This window comes from Scleropages formosus, chromosome 23, assembly GCF_900964775.1.
Source record: "Scleropages formosus chromosome 23, fSclFor1.1, whole genome shotgun sequence".
Classification (NCBI taxonomy): Eukaryota; Metazoa; Chordata; class Actinopteri; order Osteoglossiformes; family Osteoglossidae; genus Scleropages; species Scleropages formosus.
The window spans coordinates 11,892,680-11,911,933 of NC_041828.1; the positions used below are offsets into that span (position 1 = coordinate 11,892,680).

The window sequence follows — 19,254 nt, forward strand, 5'->3', positions numbered from 1 at the left end:
CAACAAAGTGTCACTCAGGAAGCTATTGGATGACCTTAAACAGCCAGAAAAACAGATGTACCCTCGGAGTAAACAAGGGTCTGGAACTGTTCTTCCAGAAGGAATCTGTCCAATTCATTCCAGTTTGAAGACGGAGCTCATTGAACCATGTCACCGATTATCTGTGAAACTGAGTACTTCTGAAAACAATGGAGGACTGTTGGTTTTACCTTTCTTCCAGCATCCACTATTAACATATGGCATATGGACTGAGGGGCTGTTCACAAATACCTATGTCCACAACTACTGAGCTCTTGTCTACATGCAACGGTAATACTCATGTAGCCAACACTTGAGGTGGTGAAAGCAGCTTGTGTATGATAATGCACCAATACAAAGTTCTGCTTTCAGCCTCTTTATAGCACAGCAACTGTTCATCTGAAGTTCAAAAAAAAAAAAAAAAAAATTCAGTTTTATCAAACAATACATTCAGTTTTCCCCCTTTTTTAAGGTTAACATTAACATGAAGCTAACTGCTGGCTTATTTTAAGGATCTACTTTGAGTCTTTGTCAATATGTCACAGTTGAGAAATTCAATGAATTCTTTGCAGTACACTTTCCAGACCCAAGATCCATCTCACTTATCTGCATGATTGGCAGAGAGCAGAAAAGAAACTTGCATACAACCCTTGGTTTGTGCAGGTATAGTGTTTGCATGTGCTGGATATATAATTTTGCTCAATACAGTGCACTGAACTTACAGGTTGCACAAGATACCAAGAAGACAAGCTTTTTCAAGGTAACTTCACTCCAGTGGCAAGGCCTTGGGTTTCCTGAAAATGTCATTTTTTACCCCTTTTTCAGAAAACTGCAATCCATCTTTAAAGTCAAGAGCTCCAATTCCAGAGGAACAAGGTGTGCAACTCAATTTTGTGTCCAGAGGCCACAAAACAATACAGTACGTGCCCCAAGTGAGCTGCTGGTGTCAAATAGCTGTACAAACCTTGAACGGAAATGGAACATCTGATCCAGCCTCCTGTCAGATACAGTGTTGGCCCACAAACTCCCCAGTTAAACTGGGTGAAAACAGGTCAGTGGTTTCACACAAGGACTCCTATTCTGATGAGGAAGAGGACCTTAAGCTGTTCTTGTACAGTGAGCAGCAGTTCTAATCAGCAGGACTGTGCTGTTCCAAAGAGACTCGGCCAGAAGAGGGAGCAGGACCCTGAGGAACTCTGTTCAGATACGCCATACAGGCTCAAGGTCAGCCACTAATTCCAGTCCTTTTGCCTCTCCAGTCATAGCCAGAGTGTCGCTCTGTTCGGCTCTGGCTTCCGTTGCCACGTTCACAGATGCCTGGGGGAGCACAGATGCATGCGCGCCCCCTGCCTAGCCGCAGGACTGGTCACGGGACAAGCGGCTTCAGACACCGTGTGTGTGTGTGGTAGGTTGGACTGCAATTATATTAGCATGATAAATTATCCATTTTGGATCAGCGTTATTAGTATTTTTTGATGTGTAACAAAGAAAAACTGAAACAGGACTTGACCTAACATGGAGACTAGAAGGGAATCCACTCCCCTTCATGCATTACTGCACTACTTTAAAGCTCACCACTGCAACGCCTGAGGTGGAGGCCATAATAAATCTCATTATCATCGTCTCCACAGCACACAATCGCACATGGACTCATACACTCCTCATTACAGGCCTTAATATGCACAGCAGCCAGAAATGGTGTGATAATGAGGTCAGACTCCCCATCAAACAGGATTACCAAACACACACAAATACACACACTCTGCTGTTGGCTCAGTCAAGCAGAGACCCTTGTCTTCGCAGTTTTTCCATTCAAGTTTTATTTGAATCCACTTCAATACTTTATAATGGGACTGTGGAATTTCCACACTTCTAAAATGGCTTGATTTCAACCTCACATGGCCCCACGTCAGCCCTGCATCTAGGTACAAAGCTGCAGTATATGTCTCCGTTAGGGGTACAGCTGTGGACCACCATAAAGCAATGGCTAATTCATGGTCTGAGCCAATTTGGGTTCTTATCAAGGTTCACATCCAAAAATCAGCCCACAAAACCTCAAAGTCACAGAGGCACTGTTTTGAGTTTTGATTTAAAATCGGGAAATGCTCACAAAGCGTCCGAGAAAGTTGGAGGAGTGCACAGTAGCCTTAAGTCTGACAGGGTGTATGTAGACATGCATGCACAAATAATGCCCACTCAATATACCTTTACACTACATCTAAGAACAGAAATATAGAGAATCCTAGGTCTATGGATTATGGCGTCTTATTCCGTTTTTGAAAAGTCAACGTAAGAAAGTTTCAGGTCTAGAAGGTAATACTGCTGAAAGCCAGATTTAGACTTCTGTGCCCCTGACATTTGCAAGAAAATACACCAGTGGTAGGGGTTCTCTATGCTGCTTAAATATTACAATTTGTGTTTCATTAAGTACAGATTTCTTAACTAAATGCCTATCAATTTGGATCAACCTGATCCAAAATTATAGCCCACTCACTAGCTCCCTTGTCTCAGTGGTATCCGTGGTCCATGCTGTTGTGCTGAGCTGAGCTACAGCATGGCCCGGCAGACGTTTAGAACGCTGACGGTGGCAAGGTCACAGGCTGAGTCCTTTTGCGGTGTGACTGAAACTGAGTCGAGTGCTGTCTGACAGGAGGCAGAAACCAGGTCTCTCTTGGATGTCGGAGGAAATCTGCGTGCTGCTCGAGGAAACTAAAAAGGGGGCCTGCCAAGTCGAAAGCTAGCGCACAGCTCAGGTTGCGAGAGAGACAGAAAGTTTGGGTCACCTGACACAGCAGAGACAGCTGCTGCTGATGGGCAAAACAGGAATGACACTGTCCTCAACCTGTACTTACCTCCTCCATAAGGCAGCCGCCATCCATGTGCGACCCACACACATTTCTCCATTATTTCAATTGCAGTGTCAGGTTTTTACATTACAAACAGAGCCTTGAAGGTATATAATGAAAAGTAGATCACGTATAGTACTGTGCTTTCGTGTTATTGTAACCACGCTATTAGAGGGTCTGCAATACTCATGTCAAAAAATTAACTGCCCATTGTCAAATGGCGTGGACTCGGTCAAAAGAAAACGTGTCACTTAAGAAGCAACAAAACAACAACCTGGTTTATGGCTAAAACTGGCCTCAACAGGAACATCACTGACTACTGCTCAGTTACTAATGGAGCTTCAGGTGTGTGCCCTGTACCTTATTTCTTACCTTCGTCAAAGTCCGCATCATCCTCTGTGTGCTGAGGGAAGGGAAAGCAGTTGGTGATCTCCAGCCGGTCTTCTACCACCAACCCCAGAAGAACACCCTGCACCACCTCACTGCCCTGACCTTCCTCTTGGTAGTGCTTGATAATCTTCAGGACCACCTATCGGCACAAATGACAGAGGGGAAATCGCAGGTGAGGGAGTCCATCAGCTCGGAAAACAGGCCGTATCCGCTTTCGGACACAACATGCGCTTTCGAAACAAAATGCCAATGGAAACCTGAACCCTTCAGCAGTTTATAAAGATGTGATTAAAACCACAATCAGACCCTTACCATTCAAACCCATTACCACACAGACAAAGCACTAGAGGGGATAAATGAGAAGAATACATAAATGACAGGGAAAAGTAATTTTAGATGGGGAAATAGGTGAGAAGCTGCTTGCAATAAACTGGCCACACTGCAATGTGTGGAACAGAACCAAAATCCCCATCTCACACATTTCTAAAACATATTACTCAAACAACTGGCACCAGGCAAATTTGAAAAGTATTTTAAAACTGAAGATGGCAGACTTATTTTGTTAATTTGTATGTTTCATGGTCAAAACACACGAGCAGGATCTTGTGAAAGGGGTTATCGATCCTGGTCTCGTCTTGCTTGGGGACCAAAACCCACCACACAATCAGGTGAATCGGTTAATTGCACTTAAGATCAGGATGCCGACTCCAATCAAAGACGCAATGGTAGAGAGAGGAGGGTGAAAAGATAGAGAGAGCAAAAGAGGCGCTATGTGCATTAATCAGAGGGAAGTAGTAAACTAAAATGCTGCAGGCAAAGAAACCACATCCTGGTGATAAGCACTGTGCCAAGTCAAGCACAGCACAAGGATCCAATTTTACAAAGGTCTAATATGTCCCAGGCAGAAAGTCACTTGGCCACCTTGTTTTGCAAACAAAGCACTATTGATTTTCATGTCCAAGGGCTAGTCCAGGATCCCATTATAGATTTCAAAATGGGACCTTAAAGTAGTGACTTATTTGCATGAAGACAGCAGCAGATAGATAAACATCTGGAAAAATTAAGATTTTGCTTCAAGGAGGGAGGACAGTGAATAGAGGCCATGCCTTTTCCCCCAAACAGTATGGGCAGGTAGAAGACAACAACAAATCATGTAAGGATATTCTCCAACACGAGCAGTTTATTCAAGGCATTTGCCAAATCAAGAAAATGTGATACTGCAACTAAGTTGCAGCCTGCCCCAAGTCATTCGATCCAGTAACAATTTTACCCCAAGTACATAGATATCTGTAGTCAATTTTTCACATGCAGAACTGATGTTGCTCAGCTACCCATCTTCAGTTCATCAGTTGCTTCACTTCTTTATCCGAAGATGGTAGCACAGCTTGCAGACGTTGCTGTTGCCATAAGCATCCTGTCCCAGACAGCAGGAAGTAAAGCAGTTAAGGATAAACTAGCAACCTTCAGATTAGTGTGCAAGTCCCACGTGGGGAATCTGCCGTAGTCTCGTGTACAACATATTCATCCCATATTGTTTTAGGTTTAAGTTATCTGAAGAGTGGCTGACCCAGACCCATGTCGGTAACAAAAGGCAACTGGACTAACAGCATTTGTACACTGCCGAGATCCCACAGGACAGTTGTCCAGCACTTGATGCAGGCGAAACATGTCCTCACACAGGTTACCTTGGGGAATGCAGAGCCCAGATCAACATAACGCTGCAGAAACAACCCCAGAGATTGTTTTTACTTGCTTTTATTCTTACTGTTTGCAGCCATTCTGAGAGTCACAACAACACAGTTTGCATTGTTCACGTGGTACACTACATGGAACTAATGCAATGCAATTTTTAAAATTACAAAAACACACATTTTCATAGTGTGGAAAACATAACAGCACCCAGAATATAAGCTGTACTGGAATTTCCCCATCTCTTATTTCCAACATATGTTAATTCTTTACAGGGATCGTTCAAAACCCTGAGCAGCACAAAACAAGCACTTATGTCCCTGACCTCTTAAATCATTCATCTGGCATTTCAGAGTGTGAAAGAGCAAGTTTGGGAATAATGGAAGAGTCTACCAACAGCACACTGACAATACAATCAGTTTTTCCAAGTGAAATGCAACAACGAAATCTGCAGTTTTCCCCCCGTTTTAGCAACCTTTCTTTGGTACAAAAAATTTCTTACCAACAGATTTCAAGAGCTTCTGACATGAATCAAGACTATTTGTTTCAAATTATACTCACTACTAAATATTGCTGGTTTAAACTGGAGCTTACAATCCAAATGTTAAAGCCAGTCCAAATTTTGTGGAGGGCTACTTAGGGCTCTATGTTTAGAATTAACAAAACATCACAAAAAAAAAAGAAATTCAACAAGCATAGATTCTAAATACACAAAGAAGTATTCTGTTAGAAGCATCACATCAACTAGTCATTAAAACATGCCTTCAAATTACTTCGAGTTTAATTCTTACTTCCTACAGGTTACTCAGAGTGTTTAATGTTCACAGAGAGGAAGACTAGAAGATATTGTTGCATCAATGATTCTCCACAGGTGGAAATGGTCTGAGCATTTACAGGAGGGAGGGGAGAATATTAATAATAATAAAAACTTGGAGATGTGTACCTCGGGAGCCCTTAGCCAGGATATCAACTTATAAAACTTAAATGTAAAATGTGCAAAACAGTTCATGCGTTTTGCCTTTGGAGTGTTCCCCTACCCTTCTCCCTCTTGTCATGACCTGTTTATACACAATTTTAAACTGCAGCCAGAAACAGTGGCATAAGCAGAAAGAGAGCCAACTTCCCCAAAGTCACAGATTGCCCGAGACCCTGAGAAAAAGCGGTCTGTCCCTGGATAGCCCAGATTGCACTGAAAATTAGCATCTAAACCAAAGTAGTAGCTGCACTACTTTGTGATTTTACCTGTAGAGGCATTCAAAAAAACCCTCATATCACATATTGGGGACCATTAACAAATGAAAAAGTCAAAGGATTCCAGACATGACCATTATCATCATCATAATCATCATTACACTGATCAGATTCATCCCGTCTACTGTGCATGCAGAAGTCAAATGCCTGAAGTACTGAACTCCACTGTTCACTCCACTAGTCATATGGCACACTTCTGCAGCTGAAAGACATGCAGTTACATCTAAACCTTACTGATTTACTTTGAAAAGCCACATGTATGTCACATGCCAGCAAGCTCCTACTATCACTCTAGCCATAGAATCTCTGAGATTTCTTTCAATTGTAATGCTGTGAAACCTTATACAATTTGGTGTAGCCCACTGCTATGGTAGCAGGATGGTGTAATATACCTTCTGTGATCTGCTGCTCTCTTTGGGTCTCACAGGAAACGGCATCCAATTTTTCTGTTACATTCATAAGCTACGGGACAAGTCAGATAAGCAGATATCTTGCTCACTAATGACAGTTCGCACCCTGGAAAGGGTATTTCTGTGCAGTACCCAGCTCCAGGGTAGATTCTCCAGGGTCCAAAAAGCATGTGCTTTAATAAAAGCAGCTGAACCTTGTTTGCTCCTCACGGTTGTGGACCCCAGGCCTCCACCTTGCCATCTCTATGGGGATCAGACAGCAGGCAACACAGCGAGCGCACCCAAGGACATCGACACATCACTCCTTTCTCCGGGGGCCCCATTCGTGCTCTCTTTTCAGCAGAGCCCGAGCTGCATGGACATCAATCTCTTTTAACGGTGCCTTCGGAAGAATGCCACGTTTACAGGGAATAAGCCTTTCGCCATCGACTATTAATCTGCAGAACAGAAAGCTGCATTCTGCCTCTTCGCGTTTTACAGGGTCTTTGCGGTCAGCATTTGAGCCCGGGGGCTGTTTGTGTGCATACGTGGTCCTCCTGTCCACTCCCAACAAATACACAGCTTTTCCCACTCAAATGACTGACTAGAAGGCAGAATGATACCAATAATGATGTAGCGACAAATAACACCATGTTTTAGTGCAACATTTAGAGACTACTCAAACTATTAATGGTAAGGATCTGTCCGCACACCACTGCTCTTTCTTCCCAATCCAGAACGTTCTGAGACAATGCAAGGACAAGTCCGTTTGCAGTTTTAAAGAGCAGTTGCTGTTGAGAGGCATTACAAGAGCAGGAGATGAGATGCCACTAACTCCAGGGAGTGTGAGAACTTCAGATAGAGCCATCTCGGCAAACCCTCACTACTGTGTCTTCGTCTTCTGCAGGAACCGGAACCAAGGATCCCACAGATCAGAGCGCTCATTAAAAGAATGCCAATTCAAAGAAGAACAGATGCTTGTTTAAAAACACTTATTGATTGCCTCTCTCCTCATTGTCCAAAAATAACTAATTACAGCAAAAAAAAAAAAAAAAAAAAAAAAAAAAAAAAAAGTGAGGGATTTTAATTAAAAGTGTCATTAAAGGTTACTTCAATTACTTTATCAAGTTGAGCGAAAGTGCACTGGTTTGCATCCTATCAAGACAGGCTAGGCAGAGCTCTGCGGAAAACAAGGCACGTCGACCATGTCTCTTCCCCATCCTGATCACCGCTGCTACCTTTCGACCTCCAGGAGGACAGAAAAAACAGCTGGCTTTTTAACAGGTTAAAAAGCGAGCACATTTCACCCACCGTGCTCCCACTGCCATTAGCTGAATCACAGCCAAGGAATAATTCATCAGACCTTGCTTATGGGACCAGCGGACGCCGAGCACGGCGCCCTCTTCGCTGCTGCCAGCCTTGCGGCACAGGCAGGGGCCACAGGTCAACAGCACCATGGCAAAATGTAGACACTAGTATTTGGAAAGCTTCAGCTGCTAACCGTACACTAGGATTGACATTAAACGCAAAGCTAACGCTGCACCAAAGTCAACGGTGAGCAACATTTAACGGAATGGGGGGGATTAGGCCGCTGCGTCAACATGGCGGCTGTTCAAACACATCAGCTGAACTACCCAGGGTGCCATCACTCACTTTATGGCGAGATGTCCCTCGGACGACCAATGAGAGTCATTTTTGCCTTTAATTTCATCCTGCGCCTCTTGCCAGGGCCCCGCTGGCACCCGGCTAATGGCGTTACAGAGCGCAGTAAAGCTGATGGATGACGGGTTCTTCTCGGCCCGATCCCACGCAGCCAAGGAGCCCTTTTAACCACTTCCTTTTGAGCACAAGGACTCTGATTGAACCAAAAGTCGCTCCTGCCGCACAACTGCTGTGACCATAGGTCTCAACCATCGTAGCAGTGATGGAAAAAGTCAACATGTATCCTTCCAATTATATTCAAGGCCATGTCCACAACACAGGCAGAAAGCTGTTGGTTACACTACCTTATGACCCCCAGTGTCTGCATGTGGCTCAGACAACCTTATGATTGTTAAAGAAACCCTTTGCTGGCAACTCATGAGTAAACCTAACATTCATAATGGTTCACCACCACCCCCCCCTCCACAGTACATCAAGACCAGTCATAGGGGTATATAAATCTTATTGTAGTAGGAAAATGGCAAAAATAAATGAATCCTGTGACTATAGCAAGGTTTTGTTAGTTTTAAAAGTGCTTCTCCTCTGTCTGCAGACACAAGACGGCTCTTCCAGCAAGACGTGTCTGCCCTCTGCTGACGATGAGAGAAAACCGTTTCCCACCCAAGAAGACCTACAGGTCAGCTGAACCAGCTCTGCTATGCAAACCCACAAGTGTCCACAATGCATTTCCATTGTTTAAAATTACTGGCAGTCTGTGCCTGTCTTTAAAAAGACACATTCTGGTAGCTTGATTTTTCCTAACAAAATCTTTCCTCAAGCATTTAATGTATTCTGTGCTACCTATTATTTTAAACTTGTCACTAAGCTAACTTTTGTTTCGCCACACACACACACACACACACACACACACACACACACACACACACACACACACACACACACACACACGACTTGACATTAGGAAAGACATTCCATGTCATTTTAAATAGTGGCATTTCCAACAACCTAAAAGCCTTAATTGTATACATCTTGAAATGTAAAATATTAATTTATGTTTAATTACCTTTTTTTTTGCTGTATGAAGCTGGTTTAATTGGTTGCAACTGCTTCAACTCCCCTAGGCAAGTTAAGACCAGCTGGATGCTGGTAGATTGATATGGGCCAGGCTGTCTGATAGTTTGCTCTGGGAAATCATGTAGTAGAGATTTACTGCAAAAATTAAAGAAATCTTCATTCTCTGTGAAAAGATTTTGGATCAGACAAGTTTGAAAGAACAAAGGGTACCGACAATAAATATCCCAGCTCACTGACATTTTATACTGGGTCATTTGAAGAGTACATCAGTCAATGACGCTGAGAAGTACACAATTTGCTGTTGCGATGTTAAAGCTCTGTGCTGCTCAATGCTGGCAAATGAGCGTCACACTAAAAAGAATCTGACTCAGAACATCCTCACTTCTCACAGATCTGTAGAGCTCTCCATTTAAGCAGCTTACCCACCCAAGAGGCAGGCCACATTAATCCACCTTAGTTATGTATGCATTCATTAAATAATCAGAAGTTTTACTCAACTGTGACGGCGTTAAAAAAAAAAAAAAAAAAAAAAAAAAAAGAACAAAAAGGAAACTGAGTACGAAATTGAGTAAAGAAACCCAAAGAAAGCCAACTGCTGTCAAGTTTTTTTTTTTTTTTTTTTTTTAAAAAATATAGAAAATAAAGTGGGGTTGAGGGGGATCTGGCCCAGCGTATTAAGGATTCAATCCACTCTCGGTTCCTGCTTGTCCTGGCCTCCGAGCCCTGCAGCCCAGGGTCGACACAGGTGGAGGATGAAGCACGATATATAGGTATTGAGTTACCTAACCTCCATCCAGAGCCACGCCCAGCACCAGCTCCTCGGGAATCTCTGCGACAGGTCAAACAGCTTGTTGATGTTGCTCTTGCTGCCTCGGTACTGAAAGGCTCAAGGCTACGGTACACTTTGACTACCCCCTGTTCCCTCCTCTCCAAGCAAGTGCAGCTTGAACTGTCAATCTGTAGTACAGGTTTACAAGGCAGCAAGTGGCTTTACCATGGTTGCCATGGGCTTAGACATCCCTAGGCAACGCTGCATTTTCGACAAACTGATGACATTTTGACAGTAGCCTGGGAGCCATAAGCCTCTGTTCCTAGTTTGGTATTGCAGAATAATTTTAATATATTTATATGTGGCAGTTTTCCCCTCAGCATAGGGTCATCAGCTAATTGCCACGTGTGATACAAGGAGAAGAGTGCAGAACTTTCCACGAGATGTCCAATTACTGGATTGCCTGCTGAGGTGGACAGGTAGCCAAGCAGGAATCAAAGGTCCCACGGTATGGCATCCAGGTGACACCAGCTGATTCCAGGCACTGAGAACAGAGAAATGCGAGAGGGGAAAGCAGCTTTTCCAGCGCTTCTTGAGGGTGCGTCACAGACAGCCATTTGTTGATTCGTCACCCACCCTGCACAGACCCTTTGCTACCTCTGCACCTTTCTGCCATTACAGTTCCCCAAAATGTGATTACTCCTCCACAGCATTGAGCAGACAGGCTTCAAGTCTTTCTCATGCCTCTTAAATGAACGCATCATGAGATGGTCTACCCACACCAGCACAGATCTTGCTGCAAATGTATATTTGAGGAGAGCCCCCTTGTGGCAACATAATATACTACCAGCATTTACAAAGTGCTTTGAGCCTGTACTGCCGCAGCCCTTGCCGAAATACACTCCAGACTCCCTGAAGCATCTGGAGAGAAATGACTGATTTATGATCAGCATCTGTTTGCAGGGAAGGAGAGGCCACAGCATGAGCATGTGTTAACAGCTCAAAAGAACCCATGATGCAAAAGGAGATTTTTGCTTTAAACCACCTGGAAAATACTCAATTACCCAAAGTGCAATATTAAAAAAATGGTTTGTTTCTAAAAATCAATTTGACAGATCTTGAATCATTTAATTACTATTCCTCCCTAAATAGAGGAGGGCCATAGGGATCAAAGTCACCCATTATGATCAGTACAAATGCAAAACGCAACCTTTATGTGCAACATTTGTGTCTCTGTAGAGCAGTGGATTGTCAAAAAGAACCAGCTCAGGGAAAGGGCCACCACAACAGTTCTCCGTGTGGCGGAAAAGAAAATAAGTGTGAAAAGCAGGGGAGGGACACAAATCCAATAGCTCCAAGTATTGGAGAAAGGCAAAAAAAAAATCTTATTTAAGAGGAAACAAGGCACTGAGAGCCACAGGAAATCAATGAAGAGCCACTACAACAGCTCAGCTTAAACTGGTAAACTAAATGAAATCTTTTTTCAGGCCCACATTCAAGGCCAAAAAAGCAGCCATCTGAGCACAGTAGAAACCAAGCCAGACAAGTCCACTCCATGCTTAAGCTCAGCAGCTGTTCATCTAGTGATGAAAAAAATGGTTCCCATCAGCTTCTGCACTTCAGCAACAGTACTGCAACCCACACAGCCTGCTGGGAAATTGCACTGTTATAGTCCATACACAGCTCTGGTTGCTGTGAGCCAGACTGGAATATGAAGATGAAGAGGAAGTCTCCGTGTGCAGGTGTTGCAAGGGCTGCTCCCCCACTCTGTGCGGGTGGAGAGAACCCAGTAGCGTGTGTTTCTACTAATAAGATTAGGAACACCACCCCCGTAGCATATGGGGTAACAGGCTGCCGTTCAGCTGTGCTGGCGATGGGTGAAAGAGAAATGGCAGACGCGGTGCAACCAAGGCACCGAGGAGCGCTAAGGCCTACGGTGTGCAGTACTATGCTGGCTCACCTAGCCCAAGCGCGCTTACATGTCTCAACGGCCCGGTCATAAAGGAACAGCAGAACCAGAAAGAACATGCAGGCGGCAGAAGGCACAAGCAACATCCCTCCTCCCTGGACAATGCATATTTCAAACAGCTTCCATTAGTGCAACACAAACACAGCAGAAGTCAAAACTGAGAGATAATAAAGGAGGACACGAACCGTAGATAGAACCAACTTCGTGTCACGATACAGTTCTTAGAATCTCCGTAGGGTTTGTCTCTCGAGTCCCTCTGAGATTCTGAAGATTCAGGACTTGCTTCAACGAGAGAAAAGATTAATGGTTGCTTTATCTCAGCAGACACTTAGTCTCTAGTGACCCACAGGTCAAGCAGCACCAGCGCGTTAGGTCGACAAAGAATAAAAAGAGCTCAACCGTCTCCACAATGTGATCATGTGACAAACTTTCATTCAAGGTTTGTTGCTCATTTCTGTGAAAAAGTTTTCGGCAATTGTAGTTTTAAAAAGATATAGTCAATTTCAGTGAGGGAGCGATGTTTCACACCATTCACACCACTAAAGGAGCAGGGCTTACCATGAATTACCACCCTGGAAATAAACCAGTCGGTGAAGTCGTTCAATCAGCTCTTCTGTGAAGCTCAAAGGCAAATATCCACTTCAAAGATCGTGTCCACAATACAAAAAAAAAAAAAAAAAAGTTTGTGAAGGATTTTGTGAGTGTAAGAAACATCAAAAGCAAAAAAGTAATCTCAGCCAATGCAGTTCTCACTGTGAGCCGAGTGCAGACAAGACAGGAGGCAAAAAGCGGCACGTTTATAAAAGCAGGACTTTACAAAGGCGAAACATCCTGCTGCAGCAGGGCTTGTTTACTAGGTAGGGAAATGGGACTATTCACGTGGAAACTTTTGCTTTACTTGCTGCCACTTCATCATGTAGAACACAAAAAAAAAAAATCCCAAAACTCAGTGTGCTCACACAAGCCTGAAAAGAAACATTTACTACATCACATTCTATTTTCCAGACTAATTTAGTACTGTGCTTGAGACTTAAATCTCAAAGACAGAGAAAACTCTTTAGAAAAAAGTTGAATCCACCGCTTGAAAAATACCTGACTAAACTGTCAAGGAAGCTGGAGAAGAGGGAGAAATTGTCCCAAGCCCTGAATCATTCTGTGCACTGTGAAATGAAAGATTAAGTTCTTTTCTCCTCCAGTTCAAGTTTCGCACAGAATTTCATGGCCTTCCCCCCTTTCCCGTGCGAACACAGGCTATCCGTCCATACACTCCGGTGACCTTTCAGAAGACTGTACCTGCAATCAATACCAAAGGACAAGTTTGGCAGAAACCCGTAACCTGTAACAGTGGTGTGTCAAACCAAAGCCCTGCACACAAACACAAAACAACACTGAAAGCATGCTTTCTATCCATTTTCTCACCCTATCAATATGCTTCCTCCTCTCCATCCGTACTGAATATTGAAACACCTACCTTCTCACTGTGGTATGACTGAAACTTTGACAAAAGCTACAAGGAACAGTAACCCAGTATAAGAGCAAGAGAAGAGGACCATTATATTTCTCAGCTGATGATCTACTCTTGTATCCAAGTAACCCTGAATCATGAGGCCCAGCAGCTGTAAAGGTGATATTCTATTACAGTTAACTTTGATTATAAAATTAATCTCTATGCACCTGACTATGCAAATGAATAATACTCCAAAGTCTAATTGGATTTAGCCCTTTAAAGCACATTTATCAAGGTGCTGAAGCACAGCGGTGCTCTGTGGCTGTTGGTCGAAATACGTTTCAGGCGAACCGTGGACTCTAAATTTCTCTTGGTGTACCCTGTCTCGCACCCTGCGTTTTCAACATAGGCTACGGGCCACCACGACCCAGCAATAGACAAGCAGTTATTGATAGTGGATGGATGGATGGATGGATGGATCAAGGTGAAATATGTTGAGGTATAAAATTACTTTGCTCTGTTTCACAAAGACTGGAATAAACTACATTAACACATTGAAGCCTATGACATGAATGTCACTAGGACACTGGGGCTTGATCTGAGCAAGGCCTCTAATTAGAGGAAAAATCTTTTTTCAAAAGCATGTCAATCACTCAGGTATGATCCCCTCATAAAGCAAACGAAAGGCCTGGCAGTCTCTGTCCAGTCGAGGCTCAAACTGCAACAATGGAAGTCTCCAGTGGCCCATGGGAAATGTCTGTATAAGGACTCATCTTTTTAGTAATTCAGACATAACTGAAGATGTATTAAGAAAATGGGAAAGATGTGGACAAAAAGACCATACTTCACCACTATGGCTATACAAAGGGGCTCCTTAATGTAAGGGGTCTTTTTGGAAATAAAGAAAGAAAAAAGAAAAACTAACACAGGAAAAGAGTGGAACAATCACTTTGGGGTAAATGCATGAGGTGAGTGTTTACATGTACATTCAAAAAGGAACTGAGCAATGGTCAGCTTGTACAAAATCCTAACAATGATAAGCTTTTACATTCCAATGTTTATATGCAATTCTAGGGATAAAAGCCTACTGAGATCTGCAAGCAGATTTGAAAGGACTTTGTACCTCACTTTGAGTTTCAAAAACACCAAGTTTTACCTAATAACTAACGAGACTGATGTCAGGATTATTTCAGCCTGACACATGGAGCAGTAGCTTTTTTCCCCCCGCAACTAAAGCACACATTATCTCAGAATATAGGCAGAATATCATGAAATAAATCTTTAAATGTTTCTAAAATATCAGTTCCATATATATCAACTTTATATACAGCTACTAGTATAATCAATCCTAGCAAAAAATTGTGCTACTACCTGTACATTGAAAACTCACATCTGTATCCTGCAGTCTGTTCACAAAATGAACTTACAGTAAACAGAAGTCTGCTAAAATTAGGGTCAATGTCATTTTAATATTTCACCACACATCCCAATTGTCAAAAAATCCTGAGACTTGATCACACAGAATAGCTGTGACCTTAAGATTTCTCAATTCTAAGGATGATTAACCATTAATAGAGCTTCAGAGAAAAAGCTAAAAATGAGTAAATTCTACTTATGTGCCCGTCAGAAACCAAACATGATCAATAAGTCAGGTGAAGATGTACAGTGTACCAACTGTACAATCTGAGGAAAACAATGCTAATCTGACTGTTATATAGAAAAAAATTAAAGAATGAAAGAAAACAGAAAAAAGTTAGTGCAAGAACAACTATGTGTGACTAAACTGACAAAAGCAAGTAGGATTTAGATTTCTACAGTTGTGTCCTCTGAGCCCGCAGGGGACACTCATGAATTTTGACACCTACAGCAACGCTTGTGCTTGTTTGACACACGGTGCTGTGAGAGGCTTCTTTGATTACCATTAAAACATTAAACTTATCATTAGAAGATATTAACACCTTACAAACCAGGGGTCTTTTGTACAGATACATTTACATGTATTCCATGAGAAGACACTGTCCTCCAAAGCAACTTCTAATGAACACCACAAAGTACTCTCCAGCCCACACCTTTTCTCCCCAGGTGACTTATACCGCTACATACAAGTCCCTCAGTGCACACACCAGTGAAAACACACAAAGAGCACTTTACAGTCACCAATTTACTTAAAAGCCTCTTTGTACTGTGGCAGGAAACCAGAGCACCTGGAGGAAACCCACGGAAACAAACATTTACAATAATTCATTTAGCTAATATTTTCTCCAAAGTGACTGACAATGATAAGCTACTCAGCCATTTACCTATTAAAAAGCCAGGCAATTTTACTGGAGCAATGTAGGTTAGCTTCTTTGTTCAAGACAACTACAGCTAAGGGTGGAATTTGAACCTGCAACCTTTGGGTACAAAGGCAGAAGCTCTAACCACTACACTACCAGCTGCACCAGACAAACGCCACACAGACAGACAGGGAACGAACTTATGTCCTATTGCTCCACCCAGGCACTGTGAGACAACAGCGCTACTCACTGTGGCGATACTAAAACCTTGCATCCAGTACAGTGGTTTCTCATGTTACAAATATTCACCTTACAAATTTTCAAAAATGCTAGCATTTTTCAGTTATTTTTAAACTCTATTTTCTTACCATTTTCTAAAAATTTGTTGCAAAGCAAACACTTGTTTCTATGAGGAGCCACTATTTGGTAGTAAAATGTACTGAAGCAGCAGAGGAGTATTTAACTGACTTGAGTCAATTCCCTCCCCTCCATTGTGTTTACAGCTCAAGAGGAACATTGCGGGCTCAATGAACAAGAAGTACTTAAGAGAAGCTCGTGGACACACTGTTTAAATTTACTAAAAATGTGAAGTCTCTGCATATAAGGACTTACTGTATTACATCTACAGACTTATACAGAACCCACACAGAAATATATCAAGGTGTGTGTCTCATAACACTTATTGTCCAGATTGGCTGCTTTGTTCGCTCTAATCCTGACAAATAAATGCTCCTCATGCTTATAAAATGAATCAGTAGAATTCAACATGAAGTTATGGAGACAGAGACTATTTTTATTTTCTGTAATTTTAATTATGCTATTGTAATTTTTCAATAGAGAAAAAAAATCTAATTTTAGAACTGAAATCACATTTAGAATGAACAGCTCACAAAAAAGGAATAAATCTTACAAGGAATTTTACATTTACTTATGAGACGGTTTTCTAAAAAGCTACTTCCAATGAATACTATGTAGCATTATGAGCCCACACACCTTATTCACCAAGGTGACTTACACTACTAGATACACTACTTACACTGGGTCACTCATCCATACATCAGTGGAACACACACACCCTCTCTGTCACTCACACACTATGGGGAAACCTGAACAGCTTGTCTTTGGGCTGTGGGAGGAAACCCACACAGACACGGGGGGAACATGCAAACCTCACACAGACCGAGCGGTGACCGAACCCATGTCCGCTTGCACCACCGAGGTGCTGAGAGACAGCAGTACTATTCGCTGTGCCACCAAATATAATGAATTTTAAATTCATTATAGCTTCATCTGACGACTTTATGTAACTTGTGATTTGCGAGATGTGTGTGCATTTTCTACTGACATGTATTAAGACTGGATTCACACACAAATTAACATTTATTCATTTAGGTGACGATTTTCACTAAAGCGACTTACAATACTGAGGTACTTACAATGATTTACCCATTTATATGGCCGGATAATTTTACTCGTACAATTAAGGGTACGTACCTTGCTCACGGGTACTATAAAAAGAGAGATTCAAATCTATGATCTTTGGGTCCAAAGGCAGCAGCACTAACCACTCTGCAACCAGCTGTCCCCATATAAGTTTGTAAATTAAGTTACAAACAAACTGGCATAATTATTTGTAAGTTGAAAACCCAACATGCATACACTACAAGAAAAAAAAAAGCTTGGTCCTGCATTTCTGTTCAGCAGTCTGAGTGCAAGTAACATGACGGTAACATCATGCTTATTATGATTACGCAGCGTGTCCGAGAGAATCCACACTAGATGTCCCCTGGAAAAACAGTGAAATCTACAAGACAAAACACACACACACAGACTGACTGAAGCCGCTTATTCCAAGCGGGGTCGCGGCGAGCCGAAGCCTAACCCGGTAACACAGGGCACAAGGCTGGAGGGGGACGGCACCCCAAACGGGATTCGAACCCAGACCCACCAGAGAGCAGGCACAGGCCAAGCCCGCTGCGCCGCTGCGCCACCGCACCCCCCAACCAAGACAAAACAGATCCATGGAACTCATCCACTTGAACGACATTCTGACCTGAAGCATCTACTCATCTCCACTTGCACACCTCCTCATTTTAAAAAGTGCGCATTCACATCATTTGTGTACATGCACATTGTAACCAATGTCACTTCAGTGTGTGTGTGTGTGTGTGTGTGTGTGTGTGAAATACAGAGCTGAGAACATGTGTGAACAGCTCCACCTATTGAGCCCACTCACAGAAGCAGGAAAAGCTTAAGTGTTGATTACTGTGTTACTTTTCACTGGTTTTTTTTTAATGACAGAATTAAAGAAAAACATTTAATTATAACTCGAGGATCCCCACTTTGATTCTGGGTCCGGCTTCAAAACCTTTGCCCAAAGTAGTTAGTTTGGACTGATACAGTGAGTGAGTGAGTAGGAACACCCTGCTCTAGATGAAAGGCCGCCCACAATCCATGGATAAGTGAGTCGCAGAAAGAAAGCAACAAATCATCATGGTAAACAAAGCGACCTCACACTGTGACGCGTTCAGACGTCCCTCAAACGACTGAACACTCGAGACTGGAATCTATAGTTAAAAAACACATGTGACATGGTCATGGTCACAAAATTAGCGGATTAAAAGTGCGTGGCGTTAAAAAAGACATGATGATCGTGCTGCTCGCAGATGGGACGAATTCAGCGACGGTGTCCGAGTCTTTAAAATCAAATAAAAAACGTGCACGGAAGAGGGAGGCTGCTGCTCCCTCACCACCAGGCTGCGCAGGTCTACTACAGTTCGGTTCGTCACTGCTTCCGACTGTTCTGCCTCGGATATATGGAAAAGCTCGCGATATCGCACGGGATTTAGCCAACTCCTCCAGTCGAATACCTTAAAAAAAACACTGCGTTCGCTTATAAATGAAATTCCGGCACTCAATGGAACTGAGGTGTGTCCGCTCAGGGGCCCTAACGAGGAGCCCTTCCTCTCAGCTGCCATGCATGCTGCTCTCAGAGAAACCGCCGCATGCCAGCGAGGCCGAGGGGCGAGAAGAACGTTACAACGTGTCCTGCCGGACCGCAGCCGCACTTACCAGCCCCTCTATCTGTATGAGCTTCACCGGCGAGTCCAGGGTGTTCCCAGCAGCCTGGGAGGTCCCGCCGGAGGAATTCGTCGTCGCTGCGGACTCCTTGCGCGATGCCATCTTTTCAAACTATAGCTCGAGGAAGAGAAGGAAGCCGCTATCTGGACGACACTTCCGCTTCCTGTACGCGAAAATTGTCGTAAGAGACCCTGGAATGCTCGAAGTTGAATAAAGCGTTCCCACCGCCCGTAGCTTTAAACCTACTGAGAATAAATTCGTATGAATCTAGCACAAGCAAATTTACAACGATAATGTTCGTATGTATAAAACTTTCCGTGGATACACGTATTTTGTGTACCTACCTAATTATTCATGTGATCCGGTGTTTTCCACATTGCTATGTTTCTACTC

The 19,254-nt window shown here is 43.0% G+C and overlaps 1 protein-coding gene across 1 annotated transcript in view; it reads right to left on the reverse strand.

Moving 5' to 3' along the window:
• The window catches only part of eif3hb (eukaryotic translation initiation factor 3, subunit H, b), a 60,225-nt gene extending 41,204 nt beyond the window's left edge, over positions 1-19,021 (reverse strand). Inside the window, exons 1-2 of the mRNA XM_018731806.1 lie at positions 18,853-19,021; positions 3,237-3,393 (exon numbers count right to left, since the gene is read on the reverse strand). Coding sequence (XP_018587322.1) covers positions 3,237-3,393; positions 18,853-18,963 — 268 coding nt within the window. The 5' untranslated portion in view covers positions 18,964-19,021. The remainder of the gene's footprint in view (positions 1-3,236; positions 3,394-18,852) is intronic.
• Between the last annotated feature and the right edge of the window lie 233 nt (positions 19,022-19,254).